General features: G+C 36.6%; 1 protein-coding gene across 1 annotated transcript in view; it reads right to left on the bottom strand.

Moving 5' to 3' along the window:
• ptar1 (protein prenyltransferase alpha subunit repeat containing 1) overlaps positions 1 to 26,565 on the bottom strand; it is a 56,575-nt gene that overhangs the window by 12,578 nt on the left and 17,432 nt on the right. Inside the window, exons 2-3 of the mRNA XM_028802336.2 lie at positions 18,908 to 19,077; positions 1,955 to 2,021 (exon numbers count right to left, since the gene is read on the bottom strand). Of these exons, the coding sequence (XP_028658169.1) occupies positions 1,955 to 2,021; positions 18,908 to 19,077 (237 nt within the window). The remainder of the gene's footprint in view (positions 1 to 1,954; positions 2,022 to 18,907; positions 19,078 to 26,565) is intronic.

Genomic DNA, 26,565 nt, shown 5'->3' on the forward strand with positions numbered 1-26,565 from the left:
AGCTCAAGCTAAACTGCTACCACATGAGACTCAGTCATATGAAAAAACAAGGATAACTTCTTTCAATTCTGAATTTTTACATATCACAATACAAAAAAAGCCTCCATTAAATTCTATAAATTAGATAAATCTAAACTTTGTCGACAAACAAAACAGTTTTTTTTTTTTTACTCGTGTACCACGCGCCCTCGTGTAAGACGCGCACCCTAATTTTTTACAAAGAAAATTGAGAAAACCATTTTGCCCCATGTACGACACGCATTGTGATTGTATAGAAAGCGTGTAGGGCACGTTTTCCGCAAAATGCCCTTCTGTTTTTGTTGCATGACGAAAGTTTTTCTTTCTTCCATCACGCGAGAGCGAGACAGCCCAAACAGAAGAAGTAAACATTACAGAAAAAAATTTCCTTGTGTATGACACGCACCTGATTTTCTAATGTTAATTTTCAGGAAAAAATGTGCACGTGGTACACGCGTAAATATGGTATTTTACTTTTCTATTTTTTATTCAACAATAAAAATAAGGTAATGTGAAAATCATCTTTGAATACATATAGCATTATTTCTTTCATCAGGATGCTGTTAATTAAGTGCACTAGATTAGTTATTGAGAAGAAAGAACTACTACTCCTATATACTGTATACGGCAGTTTGATTTAGAGCATTCAGCTTTCGATCCTACTCTGCTGGGCCCTTGGGCAAGACCCTTAACCTGTAATTGCACCAGGGGTACTGTACAATGGCTGACCCTGCGCTCTGACCCCAAGGAGTATGTGAAAACTAACAAATCCCTAATACAAGAAATTGTATAAGGCAAAATAAAGAACAAAAAAAAAAAAAATCAACAGCATCACTTCAGTAAATCACAAATATTCCTAGTTGAAAGCTTTACAACACATTATTTTTCATCTTCTAATTTATAAGGAATTTCTTTATAGAAAAATCACATCCATACCCAGTAACAAACAAACTTCATTATGTACAAGTACACAATTCTCATTATTTTACAATATTTTTCTTGAAATGTAGCATTTGCATTGATAGAGCAGAAAAATCTGAAGATTCAAAAGAGCACATTAAGAACCCAAAACTTCAGTTATGTATCTGTGCCTTGAAATACACATCTTTTTTGACTATTACATTTTTCATCCTATATCCCCAAAAATGTGTATATTATGAATAATTGAGATGTAAAAATGGCCCAGTGTGAATTACAGTGGAAATGTGTACAAGACTGGGTATTCAAGAGACTGAAATGATGTTGTCAGGATTGGCTCCAGCCCCTCCACACTGTAGCTGAATATCTTCTATTTCTCTTTGACTAAAAAGAGGTTCCCATCTTTCAATATGCAAAACACTTTTTAACTTCTAACTATTCTAATGTTCTCCTATTTAAAATATTTGTCCGCGTATATCTGTTAGTTAATTGCACTGTCTGCAATGTAAAATGCATTGATTGTGTTTGCTAAAAACTGTACCAAAAACAGAGACAAACTGAAGTTATGCCTAATTCTATGAATAACACATAACATAAAATGATAATTCAAAGCCAGCTTGGTAAAAATAAATTTTGAGTAAGTTATAAAGGAAACTTCTAGAGGTAGAAATAACCATTATGTTTAAAATTGACATTTGTTTAGAACACAGAGGTAGACTTTCATATTTTTCTAATACAGAGATGGCATCAATAGCTTACTCTTCACTGCAAACAGAAATAATACTAAAGTTTTAATTAGATTCTCAGAGAAAAAAAATATTCACAATATTTTAAAAGACCATTATTTATGATATTATGTATAAACAGGGAATGTGATGGATAAGTAAAATGGTAAAATATTTGCAAATTAAGCTTATCTGAAATATTTCAAATGCTTTAGATGTAGTTAAAAATGATTTGAAAAAACAGGCATAAGCATATAACTCAAGAGTCGTGACATGTGTCACTATTGTCATACCTGACATTCCATGCAGTAGTGAAGTCAGGATTCAGCAGGAGCAGTGTGCACGTGATATCTATCAAAGCTAGAAAAAGAGAAATATCAACAGACGTTTTAGCACAGACACACCGTACATGTAATGCTGTTGAGATTTGTTGTCAGTAGACACCATACTTCAATATAAACAGCAATAACAGGGCTTTTCACCAAAATGTTTCCTCTTTTTTGTAATGAAAATTAATGTTTGTACTTATATTTTCAGCATGAATAAATCTCATTCGGGACCTTTTGTTTCCTTGACAAAGTAAGAAACAGGTAGAGGCTATTATACAGGGAAAAGGTGCAAGGATGAAAACAGAACAGAATGGGACAACAGTCCATCATACTGGGCCAACGTAGAGTCATTAATAAACCACAAGGTGGTGTACAGGTAGTAAAATTTTAATATTGCAAGGCTTTCTTGTGGTTAATATGCTCACAGATTGTCCAGACTCAAAATGAGTCTCTCAGGAAATTGCATACTCAACCCAACAGAATTACATGATTTGTCTTGGATGACATTCATCTCGGTTCTCCTTTGAACTGAGATATAAAGTATGTTAACTGAAAAATACAAAAATGCTGAGGAACTTGCCTATATTAAAAAGGCACATAATCTAGATTTGTAAACAAACAAAAGAATGTAGTAATTTATGTGAGAAGTGCTCTGCACACCCTATTTCCTCCTCATCTTAGAAAAAGATTTTAAAAAAGAGCAGCAGCACTGAAATTTGCTAACATTTCAACCAATGCTTTACTTTTGAAGTTTAAAAACATAATAGTACAAAATAAAAGTATGCAATATATAATTGCTATAAAACGATTATTGGAAATAAATGGGGGGTGGAGGAGTTAGAGTAATGAAGTATCCATATAAGTACAGCAAACAAAACAGCAGTTCTAACTGCATTGTGACAAGGTTTATCCAATGCTGAATTTAGACAGACTGATGCAAATTAAAATGGAGAAGCAAGAAACTCTTGCTATAATTGCACTTCACATTTTGTTGCTACATTCACAAGATCTTGTGGATGGCATGTTTACTATCATTCTGACTGGCCAAAGATGATACATAAGCTACATAAGTGGGAATAAAAAGGAAAACAATTTTAAAAACAAAAACAGCATGGGGATATAGAGAATGACAGGTCCCACACCTTGTTAATTAAGATGAAAATATTATCAGTACTGTATGTGAAAACTGAGTAGTGCTTAACATTGAATCATTGACTGTGAATACTGCATGTCAATGGTCAACATGCATTTTATGGCAAAGTATGATTGTGTTGCATCAAGAATTTTAAATACAGATTTACATACAGCAAAAGAGCGGCTTGGTTGGTTGGTTGGTTGGTTGGTTGGTTGGTTGGTTGGTTGGTTGGTTGGTTGGTTGGTTGGTTGGTAGGTAGGTAGGTAGGTAGGTAGGTAGGTAGGTAGGTAGGTAGGTAGGTAGGTAGGTAGGTAGGTAGGTAGGTAGGTAGGTAGGTAGGTAGGTAGGTAGGTAGGTAGGTAGGTAGGTAGGTAGGTAGGTAGGTAGGTAGGTAGGTAGGTAGGTAGGTAGGTAGGTAGGTAGGTAGGTAGGTAGGTAGGTAGGTAGGTAGGTAGGTAGGTAGGTAGGTAGGTAGGTAGGTAGGTAGGTAGGTAGGTAGGTAGGTAGGTAGGTAGGTAGGTAGGTAGGTAGGTAGGTAGGTAGGTAGGTAGGTAGGTAGGTAGGTAGGTAGGTAGGTAGGTAGGTAGGTAGGTAGGTAGGTAGGTAGGTAGGTAGGTAGGTAGGTAGGTAGGTAGGTAGGTAGGTAGGTAGGTAGGTAGGTAGGTAGGTAGGTAGGTAGGTAGGTAGGTAGGTAGGTAGGTAGGTAGGTAGGTAGGTAGGTAGGTAGGTAGGTAGGTAGGTAGGTAGGTAGGTAGGTAGGTAGGTAGGTAGGTAGGTAGGTAGGTAGGTAGGTAGGTAGGTAGGTAGGTAGGTAGGTAGGTAGGTAGGTAGGTAGGTAGGTAGGTAGGTAGGTAGGTAGGTAGGTAGGTAGGTAGGTAGGTAGGTAGGTAGGTAGGTAGGTAGGTAGGTAGGTAGGTAGGTAGGTAGGTAGGTAGGTAGGTAGGTAGGTAGGTAGGTAGGTAGGTAGGTAGGTAGGTAGGTAGGTAGGTAGGTAGGTAGGTAGGTAGGTAGGTAGGTAGGTAGGTAGGTAGGTAGGTAGGTAGGTAGGTAGGTAGGTAGGTAGGTAGGTAGGTAGGTAGGTAGGTAGGTAGGTAGGTAGGTAGGTAGGTAGGTAGGTAGGTAGGTAGGTAGGTAGGTAGGTAGGTAGGTAGGTAGGTAGGTAGGTAGGTAGGTAGGTAGGTAGGTAGGTAGGTAGGTAGGTAGGTAGGTAGGTAGGTAGGTAGGTAGGTAGGTAGGTAGGTAGGTAGGTAGGTAGGTAGGTAGGTAGATAGATAGATAGATAGATAGATAGATAGATAGATAGATAGATAGATAGATAGATAGATAGATAGATAGATAGATAGATAGATAGATAGATAGATAGATAGATAGATAGATAGATAGATAGATAGATAGATAGATAGATAGATAGATAGATAGATAGATAGATAGATAGATAGATAGATAGATAGATAGATAGATAGATAGATAGATAGATAGATAGATAGATAGATAGATAGATAGATAGATAGATAGATAGATAGATAGATAGATAGATAGATAGATAGATAGATAGATAGATAGATAGATAGATAGATAGATAGATAGATAGATAGATAGATAGATAGATAGATAGATAGATAGATAGATAGATAGATAGATAGATAGATAGATAGATAGATAGATAGATAGATAGATAGATAGATAGATAGATAGATAGATAGATAGATAGATAGATAGATAGATAGATAGATAGATAGATAGATAGATAGATAGATAGATAGATAGATAGATAGATAGATAGATAGATAGATAGATAGATAGATAGATAGATAGATAGATAGATAGATAGATAGATAGATAGATAGATAGATAGATAGATAGATACTTTATTAATCCCAATGGGAAATTCACATTCTTCAGCAGCAGCATACTGATACAATAAATAATATTAAATTAAAGAATGATAATAATACAGGTGAAAAAAACAGACAATAACTATGTATAATGTTAAATATTAACGTTTACCCCCCCGGTGGAATTAAAGAGTCGCATAGTTTGGGGGAGGAACGATCTTCTCAATCTGTCTGTGGAGCAGGACAGTGACACCAGTCTGTCGCTGAAGCTGCTCTTCTGTCTGGAGATGACATTATTTAGTGGATGCAGTGGATTCTCCATAATTGATAGGAGCCTGCTGAGCGCCCTTCGCTCTGCCACAGATGTTAAACTGTCCAGCTCCATGCCAACAATAGAGCCTGCCTTCCTCACCAGTTTGTCCAGGCGTGAGGCGTCTTTCCTCTTAATGCTGCCTCCCCAGCACACCACTGCGTAGAAGAGGGCGCTCGCCACAACTGTTTGATAGAACATCTGCAGCATCTTATTGCAGATGTTGAAGGAAGCCAGCCTTCTAAGGAAGTATAACCGGCTTTGTCCTTTCTTGCACAGCGCATCAGTATTGGCAGTCCAGTCTAATTTATCATCCAGCTGCACTCCCAGATATTTATAGGTCTGCACCATCTGCACACAGTCACCTTTGATGATCACTGGGTCTATGAGGGGTCTGGGCCTCCTAAAATCCACCACCAGCTCCTTGGTTTTGCTGGTGTTCAGGTGTAGGTGGTTTGAGTGCGCAGTGGGTAGCGCTGCTGCCTCGCAGTTAGGAGACCCGGGTTCGCTTCCCGGGTCCTCCCTGCGGGGAGTTATTCTCCCTGTGTCTGCGTGGGTTTCCTCCGGGTACTCCGGTTTCCTCCCACAGTCCAAAGACATGCCGGTTAGGTGCACTGGCGATACTAAATTGTCCCTAGTGTGTGCTTGGTGTGTGTGTGTGTGTGTGCGTGCCCAGCGGTGGGCTGGTGCCCTGCCCGGGGTTTGCTTCCAGCCTTGCGCCCTGTGTTGGCTGGGAATGGCTCCAGCAGACCCCCGTGACCCTGTAGATAAGATATAGCGGGTTGGATGATGGATGAATGGACATACAGTAAAAAAAAAATATATTTAAAATATGAAACATGTTAATCTTAATTAATGGTTAACAACCTTATTATAAATAGGGACTCATTTCATTAATAGTACAGTTGCACTCAAAATTATTCAACCCTCATTGAAAATTTAGGTTTACTGGCAAAATTTACAATTGTTTAGCTGTCTGCAATAAACAAATCAAACAAGAACAATTTAAATAGCTCCACAACTAATATTACAAGTGGTTTCTCCACATTCAACACGGTTCTTTTAATTACTACTGCAGTCTCAAAATTATTCAACCCCCTGAATAGAATCCCCAATAACAGCACACATTTGCAAATCAGGTGTTGCCTTGCACAAACAAGGAAAAGGATACAAAAAGATTTCAAAGATAGTGAATGTTCCTAGAGACACTATTGGAACCACAGTGTGTAAGTTAAGTTAGAGGAACAATGGCTACAGTATCAAGGACATGGCAGAAAGAGGGAGCTATCAAAAGCTGCCACCAGATTTCTGAGATGTCAGGTGGTCAAAAACCCATGAGTGACTACCAAAGACCTGCAGCAAGACTTGGAGGCAGCAGGCATTGAGATTTCAGTTTCCACAGTAAGACACATACTAAACACTGAAGGTCTCCATGCCTGAACTCCAACATGTACACCACTACTGACCCAAAAGCACAAGAAAAGCCAGCTCCAATATGATCAAATCCATACAAATAAGCCAAAGACGTTTTGGGATTTTGTCCTGTGGAGCGATGAAAAAAAACTGAAACTTTTCAGGCCTATGGATAAGTGTGGTACATCTGGAAGAGGAAGAATGAAACATATGCTGAAAAGAACACTCTGCCTACATTGAAGTCTAGCGGTGACTCAGTGAAGTTCTGGGGTTGCTTTGGTTCTTCTGGCACTAGACACCTGCAGCATGTGGAGGGCAAGATTGATTCAATCAAGTATCAAGAAATCCTAGGAGAAAATGTCATGCCATCTGTGAGGAAGGTGGAGCTTGGGAATCTTTGGACCTTCCAACAGGACAATGATCCCAAGCATATCTAAAAGTCCACTAAGGCTTGGTTTGAGAAAAAGTCCTGGAAGATTCTAGAGTGGCTGTCACAGTCGCCAGACTTGAACCCCACAGAAAATCTCCGGTAGGATTTGAAGAAGGCGGTTGCAGCACGCAAGCCCAAGAATATTAGTGAGCTGGAGGACATTACAATGATTACTCAGAAACACTGCCAGAAGCTGGTGACAGGCTATGCATCACATTTGCAGCAGGTCATAGCAGCAAAATGATGCTCTATTAAGTAGAAAAGATGCTTGTCATGAAGAGGCTGAATAATTTTGAGACTGCAATAGTCATTAAAAGTGGTATTTTGTGTTAAATGTTGAGAAACCACTTGTAATATTAGTTATGTTGAGCTATTTAAATTGTTGTTGTTTGATTTGTTTACTGCAAACAGCTGAAAGTTTTAATATTTTGGCAATAAACCTAATTTGCAATGGGAGTTAAATCTGAGTGCACAATGTACCAATGTATTTGGTAATAGAAATAGGTATTGTCAGGTAACATAGAGACTACTGAGATAAGTGAAATGCATTTCCAGAATAAGAAAACATTTAAGTGAGCTATAGTTTTTCCTAATGCATGTAATAGTCTGACATATTTTGCTTGTTCTGATTCACAGCTCGCACCAAAAATTATGTACAGTATGATGCACTTATGTATTGTATACTCCTGCTTTGAGGATTACTCCACCCAAAAGTGATACTTTTCTACATGTTACTTACACCATGTTGTTTGTAGCAGTGGTCAAGAAAAATCTTCAGACTCATTTTTTTCTCAATACAGAATTGAATGAAAAAAGTTTATGATATAACAGAACCCAATGGTGATCTATGCTGTACAATGGCAAACTGGTTGAAAAATGTCCATGGGAAAAAGATAAAAAAGAATTTCACCTTACTTACGTCACATAATCCATGTGTCAGTTATCTAGCAGTAAGCACTAAACATGCAAAACACATACTTCAGGAAAAAAATCAAAGCCCCCGCCCCCATTCACTAGTCAAGAGTCCTGTCTTCAATTCAGAAGCATTATATTATGGGAATGCATTTCCTTTTTATGACGGTGGTTAAGTGACAAAGAATGAGAAAGGCTACAAATACAAGACGAAGAAATACATAAACAGCCATGAAGCAATCCTGAATATACAATTTTAGGTAGTAAGAACCTGGTGGCCATAAAGTAATCGGTGGTAATGTGTTGATGGCTAAGTGATTGAGAAACCAATTATTAACCATCGTAATGGCAAAAAAAAAACAATAAGAGCAGTAATATCTGCTGAGTATCACGTAAATCGCAGAGAGTGATTAATTGACGAAAAGCGACAAACAGTAAGTAGACAAGATGATGAATCACACAGATAAATAATCCTGATTATTGACTGATCCATTCATCTGTCCATCCATTTTCTAAACTTGTATATGTCTTAGCAAATTCTGAAAAATTAAAAACTTTTAGGCCACAAAACCCTGTGACCAGTTGACTGATGGTCCAAACTTTTTTTTTTTTAAATAAATGCATGGCCCCTAAAAGCCCATTTACTGATAATCTTCCAGGACACGGTATATACGTGTTCAGAATTCATAATCAAGAGTGAGTTCTTATGTTTATAAAGAACAGGAAGAGAGTTCACTGTTGTTTACATCCAGCTCTTTGTAGCACTTTATTTGAGGACCACAGGTCCACGTGTTTCACTAGTGTATATATCTTTTTATATATATGCTAATTTCAAATTTGTATGTGGCAGCTCTAGTTGAAATAATTATTATACCTGGAAAGCCCTGCATAAACACAAACATTGAACATGCAAGGAAATCTGAAAAGTATTTAAGTGTCATGTATTTAATGGCAATTATTTCAAGAACTGTGGTTATATGTTTATACATCTGTCCAGTCTACAACAATGTTGAAATTAGCTTTCTATATGCTCTTTATAACATAAAATAGATTGAGTCAATGCTTTAAAACTTCTGCAGTGGCCAGGCATTACTGTGGCGTGAGGAATATTACTCTAACGATACAATATCTATTGCATTAATGGAAGCAACACAACTGCAGAGATGCATAATTAAAATGATTACTTTTTGATAAAAATGAATTACATAACACTAAATTAGAGACAGTTGTCAAGTTTTCAGAACCAAAGTAACAACAAAAATGTGACAAATGCTGTGGAAAAAGAAATTACGACTCATACCGAGTTGTGCATGAGCAATTGGAATGCAGTACCCACCAAGTGTACATTACAGTAAATTAAGGTCAGTCCAGTTCTATAGTTAATTCTGGATGAGTCAACAGAGATAAGCAATAGCAAATTTGATTACTTATGCTAGGAAAAAAAACACACCAACAAAAAGTGGTTTTAAACAAATTCAGAAATATCAGAATTCAGTAACTTGAACTGAGAAGACTGAATTTCCTAAAGCAGTCCTAAAGTTGGAACAAATGTAAAAAGGAGGGCAAGATGTGGCAAAAGAAAGCATTAGTAGTTTGTGTCATGTGAAAATGGAGTTAATTTGATATATCCATTGAATATTACAGTATATTCAGTAACTTTTACCAACAAGCTGTTTCCTCTTTTCACAGTGACGTACAGTAAACAAACCTCAGAAAAACAAGTATTACACAACTGACAATGTGATATGCTTTAAAACTTTATTTGAAAAAGTGTGTTGCTTTAAAAAAGCAGTTTTAAAGAGTCTGGTAAAAGAGATGATTGAAAATATTTTCAGCAATCTTGGTATTTACTAATTTACAGCTTGATAAAATTTTGACTTTTTTATTATCAACTTTAAACAACATTTATTTTTCTGTTACTAAATAGAAAATGTCAGTAAATAAATCAGTAGTCCAAACAGTAGAACTATTTAGAAATCCGCTCTCACCATTATCACATTAGACAACACCTTTCTCTCTATCAAAAACAAAATTCAGACTCTGGCTTATAATGTAAGCAAAAGATGAGCTCAAAATTTTTTTTTTTTTTTTTTCTTTTTCAAATCAGTTTGTTGAAACTGTCCACATGCACTAAGTGGGTAAATAAAATGTTTATTAAAAAAAATTTAACTATGAATCTTAAAAGCAGTGCCAACAATTTCAGTAAGATGGTCAGAAGGTCTTGGAAGACTTGCACAATTGTGCTATTGCTATAGTACATTTCGGAAAACATTGTGGCACTGATGCAACATTATTCATATTATTCATATTCATTCGCATGCCTTCTTGTGCTTGTAATCAGTGACCGAGTTTTTTTTTTTTTTTTCCCCCCGATCTTCCCCATGCAGTCTCCTCATATAGGTGCACGGTGCCGTTTCTTTTGTACTCAAAGGACATGCAGAGGAAAGAATAGTACAGAGAGGTCAGTTCCGCGGCATAAGCAATCATCAGCTTCAAATGTTAACAGTTCACACACACCCAAGGACCGTCCTTCCTACATTTACGACATGTGCAGCTGTTGCAATGTACACACTTCTCTCTCCGCTGTGGTTCCTATTACATTGAAGGACCGCCTGACACTGACAGACTCAGTTTGCTTTCCTGGGGGAAGCGGCTGTCTTGGAACAGAGGCTTGCCAATGTTGCATCCTCTTTTACTTTATCCATCGCCTTTTCGTGTAAGAAGCGACAACGAAGTTCCTCTGCAAGGTGAGCCATGAACACTCTTCTTTTCTCAGTGGCCCCCGTGCATGCCTTGAACAGTACATGTGCATTGATCACAGCCAAGTCAAGCATGTTATAGCACACAGCAACCGGTTGTGCTATTGGCTGGGAATCAATCAATTTTTATGTGCCCCACACAAATGATAAGATTTAGCTATTACTTATGCCTGTATATTAATCCAGAATGAACTACTGAACTGGACTGCGGCTCCAAAATCCGTACTAATCCCTACTCTCTCTTCTGTTCTTTTTCTGGTTTTCTGTGGTGGCGATCTACGCCATCACCACCTACTCAAAGCACTGTGATGTCCCTACACTGATGGATTAAAGGACAGAAGCCCACGTGACCGTCATCAAGTCCTTCCATGTGAACCCTGAATACAATGAGGACTGACTGAGGTCATTTAAGTTAGGTAGAATGCCTAGCGGTGGCTGGGCGGTCTCATGGCCTGGAACCCCTGCAGATTATTTTTTCTCCAGCCGTCTGGAGTTTTTTTTTGTTTTTTTCTGTCCTCCCTGGCCATTCTATGTTAATCAGTGTTCTCTTATTTTAATTCTTAATTTGTCTTTTTTTTCTCTTTCTTCATCATGTAAAGCACTTTGAGCTACATTATTTGTATGAAAATGTGCTATATAAATAAATGTTGTTGTTGTTGGATTAACCACACTATACTGGCACTAATTTCTCACAGATGAAGACTGGATCTCATTTGCTCCTGTATCATTTGGATATGTGTTGTTGCACGCAAGCACTTGAGTAGCATTTAACAGCCCAATCAAGGAAAAAACTACAACCGCAGGGCAGGTTTAAAAGTGATCACTAACCACCTCTTCTCACTTTCCTGCAGAACAGAAGACGTCCTAGAATAGGCTGTATTATCACTTCCAGTAAATTAATGGAGGACTTGCCCCTTCCTCCTCAGAGCTAGTTAAACAACTGCAGTAACCAAGCTCACCTACAGCAGAACTCTACAAATGGAAAAGCCTATCACAAAAAGAGTGCACAAGGACCTGGACATCCAGCTATTTTAGTTTTCTTTCCATCTTACTTTCAGTTTTGTTATTAAATGAGGTACTGGACTGGTGGTACCCAACCCTTTACTGTATTCCGTCTAATTCATTTGAAGAATTATGATGTCATAAGTGCTTTCAATACATGTTATTATACTCAAGAATATTAGTTTGCCTTCAAAAACCAACACATTATACAGTTCATGTCTACATTTTGTCATTTATTACTAAAACATGAAAAACGTTTCTGTTTTAACGATGTGTTTACATAGATTGTTGTAGACACAGAACACACATCACATTATTTCCCCTTACAATTCTGGGTAGCTCACTCCCAGATAATCAATCAAGGCAGGAACTGGAAGAACTTCTTGACTGTTCTGAGGCGGTGGGGAGGGGGTGGTATAACAGGTTGCTTGTTGCTTGGGCTTATCGACAAATTTAGAAGACAAAGACGCTGACGGAGAGGTGTGAAGGGATTTAAGGTGGGCCGGATTTGCAAGTTTTTTCATTGGCCCTAGTAATTCTAGTGTTTTTTTTCCATCATAAGGTCAATTTTAGATTTATACAGTATATGTATTTACCACCCTTTATGCTACTTTATTAAAGGAAAAACAGCCATGTAAAATAGCAATAACAAGGTTTTTATTGTTTTGGGAACATTTTAACAAGTCGTTTAAAGCTTTCCAGCAATTAAAGACTGACATCCAAAATCAATCTGTTAAGCAATCAACACCCATGTTGCTTTCTGTGAGTCACCATGTGCATACAATGAGCACAATTTCAAGTCTCCAGTAGAGACAGAATTGAATCTGGTTAAGGCATAAGAAGATACCAGTACAACAGAACAAGGTGCTAAAAATAAATGGCCCCTAGACCTGGCTGAAGGAAAAGAGGTGTGATGTATAGTGTCTTGGTGAAGATGAAATGCATATGACAAGTTTTACATCTACACTGTCAGAAGCAACAACTGCAACAGATGCCACTGCGCCTGTGTTAGACTGCATACATAATAAAAAGATGCATTTATTACCAAATATGATGTGTCATTCAAAATAATTCAGCCACTTAAAGACTTGGAAACAAAACTGTCAGAGCAACAAAGTGTGATTTCTCCTGAAGAAATGGCAGCATCCTCACATTCATCAAATAGACAATACCTTGAAAATGTGTGTTTTACGTCAAATCAAGATTTCATTTATAATTTATAAACAATGGAGAAATAATATATTATGTACTTCACTTCCTTAAGAGCATAATTGTTATTTTGCAGTTACTTTCATTACATGATTTATTATGCTTCTGTCAGCAATCTGTTGAAATTCCTCATTTATGCTGTTGCACTCATTTATTGAGTTTATTTATTCATTGCTATGAAGAAAAAGGAAGCACTTTAAAATGGTGCATGGCTAATAAATTTATTTAAGTTATTGCACTAGTTGAATATTCATTTGTCCTCGAAAAAGAAAGAACTTGAAATTAACACATAGGAAGTGTTCAGTGAAAGGTATTCATTCTTTATATTATTTATAGTATCTCACAAAAGTGAGTACACCCCTCACATTTTTGTAAATATTTTATTATATCTTTTCATGAGACAACACTGAAAATATGACACTTTACATTGTCAAGTAGTCAGTGTACAGCTTGTATAACAGTATAAATTTGCTGTCCCCTCAAAATAACTCAACACACAGCCATTAATGTCTAAACCGCTGGTAACAAAAGTGAGTACACCCCTAAGTGAAAAATGTCCAAATTGTGCCCAAAGTGTCAATATTTTGTGTGCCACCATTATTTTCAAGTACTTCCTTAACTCTCTTGGGCATGGAGTTCACTAGAGTTTCACACAAAACATTTCACAGCACTGCAATCATTCAAAATTCACCACAATTTATCTAACATGCATAACACCACATTAGAGTCAACACATATTATGATATTATGGGGGAGCTCCTTGTTTTAATACAATGTAATGTCATCTATTTTATAGATATTTATCTTGCGAATAATCTATAATAATAAAAGGCAAAGCCCTCACTGACTGACTCACTCACTCATCACTAATTCTCCAACTTCCCGTGTAGGTGGAAGGCTGAAATTTGGCAGGCTCATTCCTTACAGCTTACTTACAAAAGTTAGGCAGGTTTCATTTCGAAATTCAAAGCGTAATGGTCATAACTGGAACATAATTTTTGTCCATACACTGTAATGGAGGAGGCGGAGTCACGTATCGCGTCATCACGCCTCCTACGTAATCACGTGAACTAAAAACAAGGAAGACATTTACAGCACGAGTCACACGCGGGAACGAAGGTAAATTACGTTAATTTTTGACTGTCTTTTAATACTGTGTGAGCATACATATTAACATATGTGCAATTAAACGTGTGCATTTACGGGGTGATTTCTCAGGCTTAAAAGCTCACCTTTTATCAAACGCGGGAACAAAGGTAACTGACGTTGTTCACTGTCTTTTAATACTGTGTAACCATACATATTAACACATGTCCAATTAAACGTGTGCATTTACGGGGTGATTTCTCAGGCTTAAAAGCTCGCCTTTTACTAAAAAGGTAAATGCAAAACTATTTTCAATCATTCTATGATCTGCTTCTCACAACTGAAGGCACCGTGGCTGATGTTACGTCACTTGCTGTCCGACCATAAGCTTTACCTGGTAGGTAGCCGGACACTCACTTCACTCCCTTTCGGGAATCAAACCTCTGAGGTTTTCTTTTGTTCTTAATTAAAATTTAAAACCAATACTTCACCGCTGCTAAGCCCCTCTAGCGCTGACGTCTGAGGTTCGATTACCGTAAGCAAGTGCAGTGAGTGTGTAATTACATTCACGGCATTCGTAGTCTGATTCACAATCTGATTCTATGGGTGGTTACTTCCAGGTAACGCTTACACTTGGCCACCAAGTCAGCTCTAAGTGATCACTCGAGTAAAGGCAGCTTCACAAAAAAACTGATCCTTAACAAACTGTTATTAGTATATTTTCCATCAATTTAAAAACGTTTTATTTTCTTAATAAAAATTTAAAAGCGGTACTTCGCCGGTGCGAAGCGCGTGGATTTCACCGACTGACACATACAGACATATTCATGAGTGCAGGTACTTCGGAAAGAAAGCACCGCGTAAACCTGAAGTTTAAATTAACTTCATACACCTACAAAAGGTTGCCATTCATTTCAGGCAAGATTGCTTTTCTTCTGTACAACTATACGTTGCATTCTCAAAAGAGTGTGCTTGCACGGCTTCGGATATAGATATATATATATGTATGTCTATATATAAATATGTAAGCTTATAAGTACTGCCTTACTTCTCTTTAAGAAAGGAACATGTAATGATACTTGATTTAAATGATTCCATGTCTTCCTGGGTTTGCGTAGCTTATTGTCTAAAAAGGTGAAACCCTCATTTATAAAACTTTGCTGCAGATGACTTAGCTTATTGTCAATATCTTTACACGTTTTTTTTAACACTTATTGACTGAAACGTGCTTTCACGAAAAAAGTTACGGGTTTGCTACAGGATACACCCTCCACAAGTTAAGCAAGTAAAAATAAAATATATATTTCTGTTTTATTTAAACCTTTTAAGTTCGTATGCATAGCCCCATTTGGCTGTTTAATTTTTTTTTTCTTTCTTCAGTAATATTTAATCTCCTTAAAGAAAAAGAACATATCCATTTTACTTTTTTTCTATCTCTGTAGTAATATTTTACTGTAAAAGAATAACCAGTATTTAAACTTTTTATGTTACTTTATACATTTATTTTACACAATGTTGAAAAATTAATAAAAAACCTACATATTTTGGCAGCTGCTGCTTTCATTTTCAATAAAATGAAAAAAGCTCTCCAAGAGAAAACCTCAATGAAGAAGAAACAGGAGAAACCCTCATTTATAAAGGTTTGCTGCAGATGACTTAACTGAAAATAAATGAATAGTTCCTATGTGTATAATACATATTTATCTATTTTACTTATGCCTTTATTCCACCAACTTACAACATCTCAGGTACAATTTGTTACATTACTTTTGTTTTTTGCACAACATGCAGGTGAAGTGACTTCCTCAGGGTCACACAGTGGTGTCAGTACCAGGATTTGAACTGACAAGCTCCGGGTTTGCTGAAATATTACTGAAGAAAGAAAATAAACGAAAACGGGCAAATGGGGCTATGCATACAAATGTCCATCCGTCCATTATCCAACCTGCTATATCTTAAATACAGGAGCCACTAAGTAGATATGTATATATACAGTATATATATATATATATATATATATATATATACATATACAGTTTATATATATATATATATACAGTTTATATATATATATATATATATATGTATATGTAGATATGTAAATTTGTATATGTATATATATGTTTATGTGGATGTGTATATGTGTATATACGTATGTATATGTAGATATGTATATATATATCTATATGTATATATATGTTTATGTGTGTGTGTCTGTGTATATTATATATATAAAAGACAGCAACACTCATAACAATGACAACACAATTACATTGACAATCATGTTACGTTATTTTTAAAATGTTTCCTTTTTTTTTTTTCATAACCTCTTTAACACACTACTTCTCCGCTGCAAACCGTGGGTATTTTGCTATATATATATATATATATGTATCTGTATGTGTATATACAGTATATATATTTATATATATTATATATATATGTGTGTATGTATGTATGTGTGTATATGTATGTGTATATATATGTTGATATATGTATATATATGTGGATGTCTATATGTATATATATATATATATATATATATATATATATATAGGTATATATGTAGATATGTGTATATGTAGATATGTATATAAGTATATATGTTTATGTATATATATGTTTACATAACCTCTTTAACACACTACTTCTCCGCTGCGAAGCGCGGGTATTTTGCTAGTACTTTTATAAAATAACCAAATATTGTTTCTTAAATTATAAATGGTATTCAATAACCTATTCATGTGTTATGAATCTTCATGTAGACACCCTTCAACTAAACTGTTAACCAAACTTATTCCCCTACTGGACATTTAAAATAATCTTGAATTAGTTGAAATTAAAGATACAACAGGAACACTTGTGTCTTTCCATAATTCTAAAAGTTTCACATATCTTTTGTTGCTTACAAGTAGTAGTCACATTAAATCAGTCTCTGACAGTCCTCAGACAAAAGGAAGCACTTTAAAATGAGGATCTAGAGCTGATGCTTGTTGACAGTGGCACTGAATGAATGGAACTTAAAAGAAAAAGAACTGGCCATTGTGACTGATAACACTGCTATTATGGGAGTTACATCAACACAGCTGCTTTGAGCACATGCTCACTTTTGTATCGCAGGCTGCTCTGAAAATTCCAACAATTGCCCGCTTGCTTTGTTGGGTGAGGCACGTTGCAAACTTTTTCCACTGTAACAGTATTGCTAGCCTGCTGTTTACTGGAATTGGCAAAACACAAACTTGTGCTTGATGCAGTCACATAATGGAATAGCACATTGGAAATGCTAGAAAGGTGTTTGGAACAAAAGCGGGTCATCTCAGCAGTTCTGTATATAGGTGGCGAGGTTTCTCCCAGTGAGACTGGCATGCAGTGCGCTTGTCAGCAATACATCTGCCACAGGTGCCCAGTCATTTTTAATGTGCAATTATCATGTAGGAATCTGCTGTCTTGGATATTTAGCTGGCACATGTTAGGGCTATTCTGTCCACTGGCCTGAGAGACATGGCGATACTTTGCTAAAAAATCTTCATAAAGTCTAGGTACAATAACTTCACTCAATTGCTTGGACAAAGATTGGAGTGGAGGATGCAATTATCTATCTGCTCCACAATGCTTATTCTCATCTGTACAAAGCTAGCATCCTTGTGAGAATATTTTTTTGATTTCTCCAGCACCTCAAATACCATTCAGTCATGCCTCTTAATGGGTAATCTCACAGATATGCAGATGGGTGAGCTTACGGTGTCCTGGATAATGGACTATCTGTCAGGAACACCAAAGTTTGTGAGACTCAAGGACAGTGTTTCTGATACAGATGTGAGCAACACTGAAACACCACAAGGAACAGTCTTGTCTTCTTTTCTCATTACTCTGCACAACTCAGACAATAAATATACAACCAGGTCATGTCATTTGCAGAAATTCTCTGATGATTCTACACTTATGCGGTGTATTGATAAAGGGGATAAGACAGAGTATAGGGGTCAGTTGAAAAAGTGTGTTTCTTGATGCAAAGAGAATCGTCTGCACCTTAACATCCACAAAACCAAGGAACGGGTTATTGACTTTCGCTGCACCAAAGAGATTCTATGTTCGGCCACTATTCAAGGAGTGGATGTAGAGGTGGTCCACACTAACACTGAGGACTTTCTGCCAAAGAACCATTCAGCAGAAGTGTGTCAAGAAATGCTACTGGGGCTCCTTTATACCAAAAGCAATACATCTACATAATGCCTAACTGAGGTTATGACAGCCAAGTCAAAACTTTCCTTGCTTTATAGTTATTATGGTGTATGCTTAAACCAAAGTGTGTGTTTATATGTATTTATTCATTTACTTACTTATCTAATTATTTATATATTTATTCATTTCAAGATCTTCTGTATAAAGCCAAATTTACCCCTAGGGACAAAAAAAGTTATCTATATATAAACCTGTATAAACCTGCAAATATCAACTGCTGCTTCTGTAAGATTTCAAATGAATGGGTTGATGAGTATAACCATAAATTAATTAATAGTAAGCAAAGGCAAACTTGAAAATATATTAGAAATACAGCTTTAAGGTAGTGCATAACCGGAAACAAAAACATCCTATTTTGAATAACAGTGCTAACTAATCTACTTAGATTTTCCTAGTTATACAAACATACATACAAGTACAGGTACTATACAGTAATCTTTTTTTTCCTAAATCAAGATAAAATGGATATAAAATAGACTGGTGGGAAAGATGCCTAAAATGTCAGATCACTCTTTAACTGTGTTGACAATACACACGAACAAAAATAACAAAACCATTAATGCTGGACTCACAAAGAGACTTACCATCTCGATCAAACCACTGTTTTCTCTGCCGGAAGAGGAGAAGTTTATTATGAACATATGGCAACAGAAATTTGATGCACCAGCTTTCCACTCCAAGTTTATTTTCCACAAGAACTATGGGACTGCGATTGTATCTAGCTTCTGGACATGGAATCAATCCAATTTCATCACTGTAAAACAATAAACGATATGTTGTTATATAAATAAAAAAAACTTTGCTTTTGGATGATCTGATAATACAACTTGATTTGTTTTGGTACACACCAAGCATTGTTTGCTCCCTGCTCCCTGCAAATCAAACATAAGCGTTATCCCATTGGTACCTTTACTCTTGATTTCCCCCTCCACCTAAAATAAAATAAAAAGGATTCAGTAAATAAAACAATGCATTCATTTTTCACACTGTTTAATACTACTCATATTTATATCCGATAGTAAAAGTAACTTGTTTGTCTGATGTTTCCTTATCAAGAAGAACGTTCCTAAGACCACTAAAGAATATTCAGTAAGTCTAAAGGTTTGCGATTTGTAATTCCTTTTGAGCTCAAATATAATTACAAGTTATGACCAAACAAGCATAACATCGCATTTAAGGATATTTAGAGGATAAAAGTATGACAAAAAAAAAAAAGGAAACAAGAATAACCAACCAAATTTCAAAAACAGACCCTGTGACCAGCAGTTGATAAATTCAAGGCCTGTGAGGCAGTTTTTTTTTCGACTGTAAAAATAAAAGGCCGAGTAGGATCTGTTACATTTAATGTTAGATAATGTGCATTTTTAATTAACAGATGATTTGCAACTGCAACAAAAGTTTAATGTTCATAGACAAATGTATTAAAATGACCATAACATGGATTCAATACACAATTAAAAACATATAAATCTTGCAGTTTCACCTAAAACTCTTTTACAAAGTGACTGCTAAATGCCAAATCGCTACACTGACACTAATCTGCTTATCGATCTTACATGTTTTCTGTTGTTATTGCTTTACTTTCTTGAACTATTAATTGATTTTTTGTTCATTATGCTTTCAATAAAGTATATAGGTGCTGGTCATAAAATTAGAATATCATGACAAAGTTGATTTATTTCAGTAATTCCATTCAAAAAGTGAAACTTGTATATTAGATTCATTCATTACACACAGACTGATGTATTTCAAATGTTTATTTCTTTTAATGTTGATGATTATAACTGACAACTAATGAAAGTCCCAAATTCAGTATCTCAGAAAATTAGAATATCAATTAAGACCAATGCAAAAAAAGGATTTTTAGAAATGTTGGCCAACTGAAACGTATGAACATGAAAAATATGAGCATGTACAGCACTCAATATTTAGTTGGGGCTCCTTTGGCCTGGATTACTGCAGCAATGCGGCGTGGCATGGAGTCGATCAGTCTGTGGCACTGCTCAGGTGTTATGAGAGCCCATGTTGCTCTGATAGTGGCCTTCAGCTCTTCTGAATTGTTGGGTCTGGCGTATTGCATCTTCCTCTTCACAATACCCCATAGATTTTCTGTGGGGTTAAGGTCAGGTGAGTTTGCTGGCCAATCAAGAACAGGAATACCATGGTCCTTAAACCAGGTACTGGTAGCTTTGGCACTGTGTGCAAGTGCCAGGCCCTGTTGGAAAATGAAATCTGCATCTCCATAAAGTTCGTCAGCAGCAGGAAGTATGAAGTGCTCTAAAACTTCCTGGTAGACAGCTGCGTTGACCTTGGACCTCAGAAAACACAATGGACCAACACCAGCAGATGACATGGCATCCCAAACCATCACTGACTGTGGAAACTTTACACTGGACCTCACGCAACGTGGATTCTGTACCTCTCCTCTCTTCCTCCAGACTCTGGGACCTTGATTTCCAAAGGAAATGCAAAATTTACTTTCATCAGAGAACATAACTTTGGACCACTCAGCAGCAGTCCAAAGGCGAGATGCTTCTGACGCTGTCTCTTGTTCAAGAGTGGCTTGACACAAGGAATGCGACAGCTGAAATCCATGTCTTGCATATGTCTGTGTGTGGTGGTTCTTGAAGCACTGACTCCAGCTGCAGTCCACTCTTTGTGAATCTCCCCCACATTTTTGAATGGGTTTTGTTTCACAATCCTCTCCAGGGTGCGGTTATCCCTATTGCTTGTACACTTTTTTCTACCACATCTTGTCCTTCCCTTCGCCTCTCTATTAATGTGCTTGGACACAGAGCTCTGTGAACAGCCAGTCTCTTTAGCAATGACCTTTTGTGTCTTGCCCTCCTTGTGCAAGGTGTCAATGGTCGTCTTTTGGACAACTGTCAAGTTAGCAGTCTTCCCCATGATTGTGTAGCCTACAGAACTAGACTGAGAGACCATTTAAACGCTTTTGCAGGTGTTTTCAGTTAATTAGCTGATTAGAGTGTGGCACCAGGTGTCTTCAATATTGAACCTTTTCACAATATTCTAATTTTCCGAGATACTGAATTTGGGACTTTCATTAGTTGTCAGTTATAATCATCAACATTAAAAGAAATAAACATTTGAAATACATCAGTCTGTGTGTAATGAATGAATCTAATATACAAGTTTCACTTTTTGAATGGAATTACTGAAATAAATCAACTTTGTCATGATATTCTAATTTTATGACCAGCACCTGTACACAGCCTTGAGGAAATAATGTTATGATTTTTACCCACTTCATTTCTAACTTCTATTATGATAAACTGCTCCAAACATACAGTAAGACTGTATAATACCAGTAACACAGAAGTGCATCCACTGATAACATATATGCACAAAGTAGTAATTGGTCTCAAACTCAACAGTCTGGACATCTGCCATGAGAAAAATTAGTCAATTTAAATAAAATGACTGCAAAAATGAAAAAATAAGAAGATGGAGCAAAAAGGAAATTATAGAATTATATCAAGAAAATTGTTTTTAAAATAAATTCTATTAACAATTTTTACAAATACAATAAATGTTAGGTATAAAGCAGCTAAACTCTGCATCAGTACATATCTTTCACAGTACTGCCAATCCAGCCTGATCTGTCTTTCAGAAATCTGATCTAGAGGTTATTTTTCCCCTCTCATGAGGATGGAACCAGAACTAAAAAGAAAATGCGTTTTTGAGAAACATGTTTCTTTATCAGAGAAATAATGATACTCATTTCATATTGTAAAAATCATAATGTCTATGCAAAGAACATTAAACTGTTAACTGTTTAATCTAAGACGGTGCTTATCTCTTCAGAGCACTGCCAAATCTTGGCAGCTCAGATCACGATATGAAGCTAAGACAAATCAAAAGTGACAAATAAGGAAGTTAGAAGCTGGTTTGTTGAAGCAACTGAGTCTTCGGGACTGTTCCCTGGGTACAAACCATAATGTTGTGTTTTTGATGGAACATAGGATATCAATGATTCAATGGCAACCAATTGCTTGTAATTTCTAGTTTCCAAGTACACGTTAGCCATGTTGTCTCAGGGAATATACCCGCTGAAAGTGGGAAACAATGCTGTAAGTGATTATTTACCAGAGAATGAATGTGCTTCACAATACCTCAGTTAGTGGTGGATTTTCATGTTATCATTATGATTTTTTTCCTACAATTTTTTTTCCCCTGTGTTCCTCTTCTCTTCGGCCCGTAAACTGGGCCTTTAGTGTGTATAGCATTCACCCAAAAAAAATCTTAAAATATGTGGATGGATTAAAAACTTTTTAGGAGTAAAAATAATTTACACATAGCATTGGCTTCCCAATGACTCCGCTGAGGCAAGCAGATTTGAAAAATTGATACGTGGATGAACAAAAAAAGAATAATACATAAAATAAATGTATTTAAATATATATAGGGTATTAAGTGTATAAATAAAAAATTCCAGATCAGTGTCAGAAGAATTCTGGAGTCTGCATCAGACACAAAGTGAGAAACAAACCTGCAAGGAATGCCAGCCCACTACAGGCCTGCATTGTAGCTTTTTTGAGGGAGAAGTAATAGCTGCAATAGTGCTCCACCATATCACCCTCAACAAAAAATAAATCACTCTTCAAAAAGGACTTACTTTGTTTGTGGGTCTTGAGACCAATAATACATAACACATCACTGACCTTTTACATTTTGTTTCAGCACATATTAAACTACAAATGCCCTCTAATACTCAATAAAACTTTAAAGGCACAACCATCTAAAATGGAGGTTCCCAAACTTTTTTGCCCCGTAGACCACTTACCAATTTTTTTGTTTTTCATAGACCCCCTGCCTGACTAATATTGAATTTTCCTAAACTTATTAACTTCAAATGTGTTTTTGGCAACTGACAGTGCTGCTTACTTTCATAGGGTTTTTTGTAGAGTGGACAATTGTAAAAAAAGAAACACATGTGCAATTTTTATTCATACCTTTATTGAAAAGACACAAAATGCAAGTAAATATTTGGATTTGGAACGAAACAAATCAGAACCTAGTAAAATTCTTACATGTTGTGTCCGCTCACGTGGACCACCATTTACATCTCGTGCACCCCCAATTTTTTTTCTCGCTGACATAGACCCCCTGCAAGTCAAAATCGACCCCTGGGGGTCCATATAGACCACTTTGGGAATCAGTGATCTAAAAGATATAAATGACCAACACCCCAAGAAAAAGGAAGAAAAAAAATCATATCCATCTTAAAGTGTTCAGGTTATTAAATTAAATGTGAGAACATGTAAACAATGTATATATGCTGCAAATTGACATTGCAAAACCTTGACATAGACACAGTAGCTTTGACGGTCACAGGTAACTACAGATGTCAATTAAAGGAACCTGATGTGTCTTTTCACATCTATACCCATGTTAAATGCACACACCCACTGTCCTGGTGTGCAAATTCTGCAAATTGTTTAAATAATCGATGCCTATATTTTCATTATATTTTGCTCAAGACAAAGAAGATGAACTTAAAAACAGGACACTTGCATAGACTATTTAACATCAAAGCATCTTATTTTCCTGAATTGTAATAGGACATCAAAGCATCTTCTTTTTATGAATTGTATCACCTTAAAAGCATCGGTGTAAATAAAGCAGAAGACCAGGATGATGCCTCAGGCCGTATTGATTACTTTATAACCTGCGAACAAATGGATGCTGTGGGACTAGGAATTGTCAAATTTGTTTACAGCTTGGGAAAAGATGGGGTTCTGAGATACGCAACAGATCAAGAACTGTGTTGATTATTTTATGGCTTGGGAAATGGACACACAGTATATAACAGTCAGTTAATCAAATGTGTGTAACATCACATGTCATAAACTCCACATAGAATTTAAAAATAAATATGGTTTGTCCAATTTACCAAAACAGAAGAAGAATCAGCAATGACAAAAAAGACATCAGCAGAGGATGAAGGCGATGTCAGAAAAGTAGACTGTGTCATCTGATCGTCAGCTAAAGTATGTTAAGAATAACATCGATTGCTAGATCAAAAGCCATTCCAAGGATTTCCAATCCTTAACATTCTTCCTAAATTTTTTCTGAAGACTATATATATCCAGAATTTGCTATCCATATTTTCTTTTATACTCAACTGGAATTATTGTTCTTTAATAAATACCAAGTTGCTTTTAACTTTCTATACTTTGTCTTTATATCTAAAGTGATTGAAGAATTAAAGTAAACATTAAGAGCACCTGGAGCAGTTGAAAGTTTGCCATACGCTTCTGTGACGTTTATCAGGCTGTGGAGGGGAGCTCCATCCAAGAAGGAACAGTGTGGTAAAGTAAAATATCATTGGTTGATAAATGCCCTATAACCAAATATGTTGAGCCTTTGTATGTTTAAATATATAGTACAACCCCAAAATTCGTAGGGGTTATGTTTCTAGAGCGCCCGCGAATTGTGAAAAACCGAGAATTTTGGATGTGGTTAAAAAAAGTGCCTATTTTCATAGTTTAAACCCTAACTATGTCCCCAAAACACTTTAACTTAATTTCAAACTCAGCTTAATACATTACCTAAAAATTAAGAGTGTAAAGGAAAACCTGTATACTATACTGCTATGTCCCCCACAGTGCTAGAATGTAAAATACCGATGTTACCGCTATATGTACTGTAATTCATGCAAGTGCGTTTTCATTGCCAGAGGCCTTAGATGGTGCAGCTTGTTTCGGCGGCATCTTGGAGCTTTAACCGTTACACTGCCACATACTTGGGGGTTAATGCATCCCTGGATGGCAAATACTTTTTTGATGCACTTTAAGTAAATGCCACAATTGACAAAGAAAGTGAAATTTCAATGGAACACATTTTTTTTAATGCAAAGAGCATCACAATTACTGCAACACTGATCATTTTACACACTGCTAATGAACTGTAAAAACTATTTAAAAAACTACTGGAACAATATGTACAAAGTGCAACTGACGCCATGGATGTAAATCACTGAGCCAACTGAGCTTAAACTGGCTGCAAGCAAGCACAGACAGGTAAGCGCTGATGCTTGCAGGCTAGTCTTAGTGCAGCTTGGGTCACAGAATTGCACACAAACACAGGAGATTGTAGAGACAGGAACTTTATTCAAACACTTCAAACAAACATGTCTCTTTCAGAAGTAAAAGGTGCTCAACATGCAGTTAGTTAACGATTAAACAATAGACAAACATCATAGGGGAGCACAACCCCTGTCTGGGGTAGGAGAGAGAGAAACAAAGCAATCAGCCAAAAAGGACAGGTACGGTTCAGGCTTTTAAGTAAGCGTAGCGTCGCGCAAGAAGCCGCAATCGAGAAGATGGTGATTTATTTATTTTTATGGTGGAGATTCCAGCCTTGACCCGACGCGCGCACTCATAAACAGAGACAGAAACAAAGCAAACCGGTAATCAAACAGCAAATAAAGAACGTAATGCAAACAAATGAAATAAGAAAACAACAATACCACCCCTGTTCCCCTTACAGCGATTACACATTAAATACAACAAAGCACAAACAAAACACACAGTTAATCATGAAAAAGTTCATGAAAAATGGCAAAGGATGAAATGTAATGATGAAAATAGATAGTCCAGAGATCCGTATGTTGAATGGGAATGTACAGATAGTCCTACCAGTAGTTCCTGATATGGCGAAGACAGGCGGACGGGTTCAGGAGCACTCCTTTCTTTGCAGGATGGCTATGAATCCACTTACAGTCCTCATGTACACAGGCAGACAATCCAGACGCACGAAATGATCCAGGACAAAATGAATAAGTACAGGTAACCCAACAGAAGGCAGACAGACAGGCACTTGAAACACAAATTACAAAAACTTTTTTTTTTTTTTGCTTTTGGTCACCCGCCCCCCTTTTAACACTAGAATTACCAGAGCCTACGAAAAAACTCGTAGATCCGGCCCACCTTAAATCGCTTCTTAAAACCGTTCTCACCTCTCTGCCAGCGTCTTTTGTCCTCTAAATGTACTGATAAAGACATGCTGCCAGCAGCCGGCTATTCCATCCCCCCACTGACTTAGAACGTAAACGAACTTCTCCCAGCTCATGCCTTGAGTGATTATCTGGGAGTGAGTGGAGTTTTAGAGTGGAAATAATAAATCGCTATTTGGAACACACGCATTTCATGTGTGTTGCGTTTCTGCAGTAATCTGTGTAAACACATTTTTAAAACAGAAACGTTTTTCATATTCTAGT

The sequence above is a fragment of the Erpetoichthys calabaricus genome, chromosome 5, assembly GCF_900747795.2.
Source record: "Erpetoichthys calabaricus chromosome 5, fErpCal1.3, whole genome shotgun sequence".
NCBI classification, from domain to species: domain Eukaryota; kingdom Metazoa; phylum Chordata; class Cladistia; order Polypteriformes; family Polypteridae; genus Erpetoichthys; species Erpetoichthys calabaricus.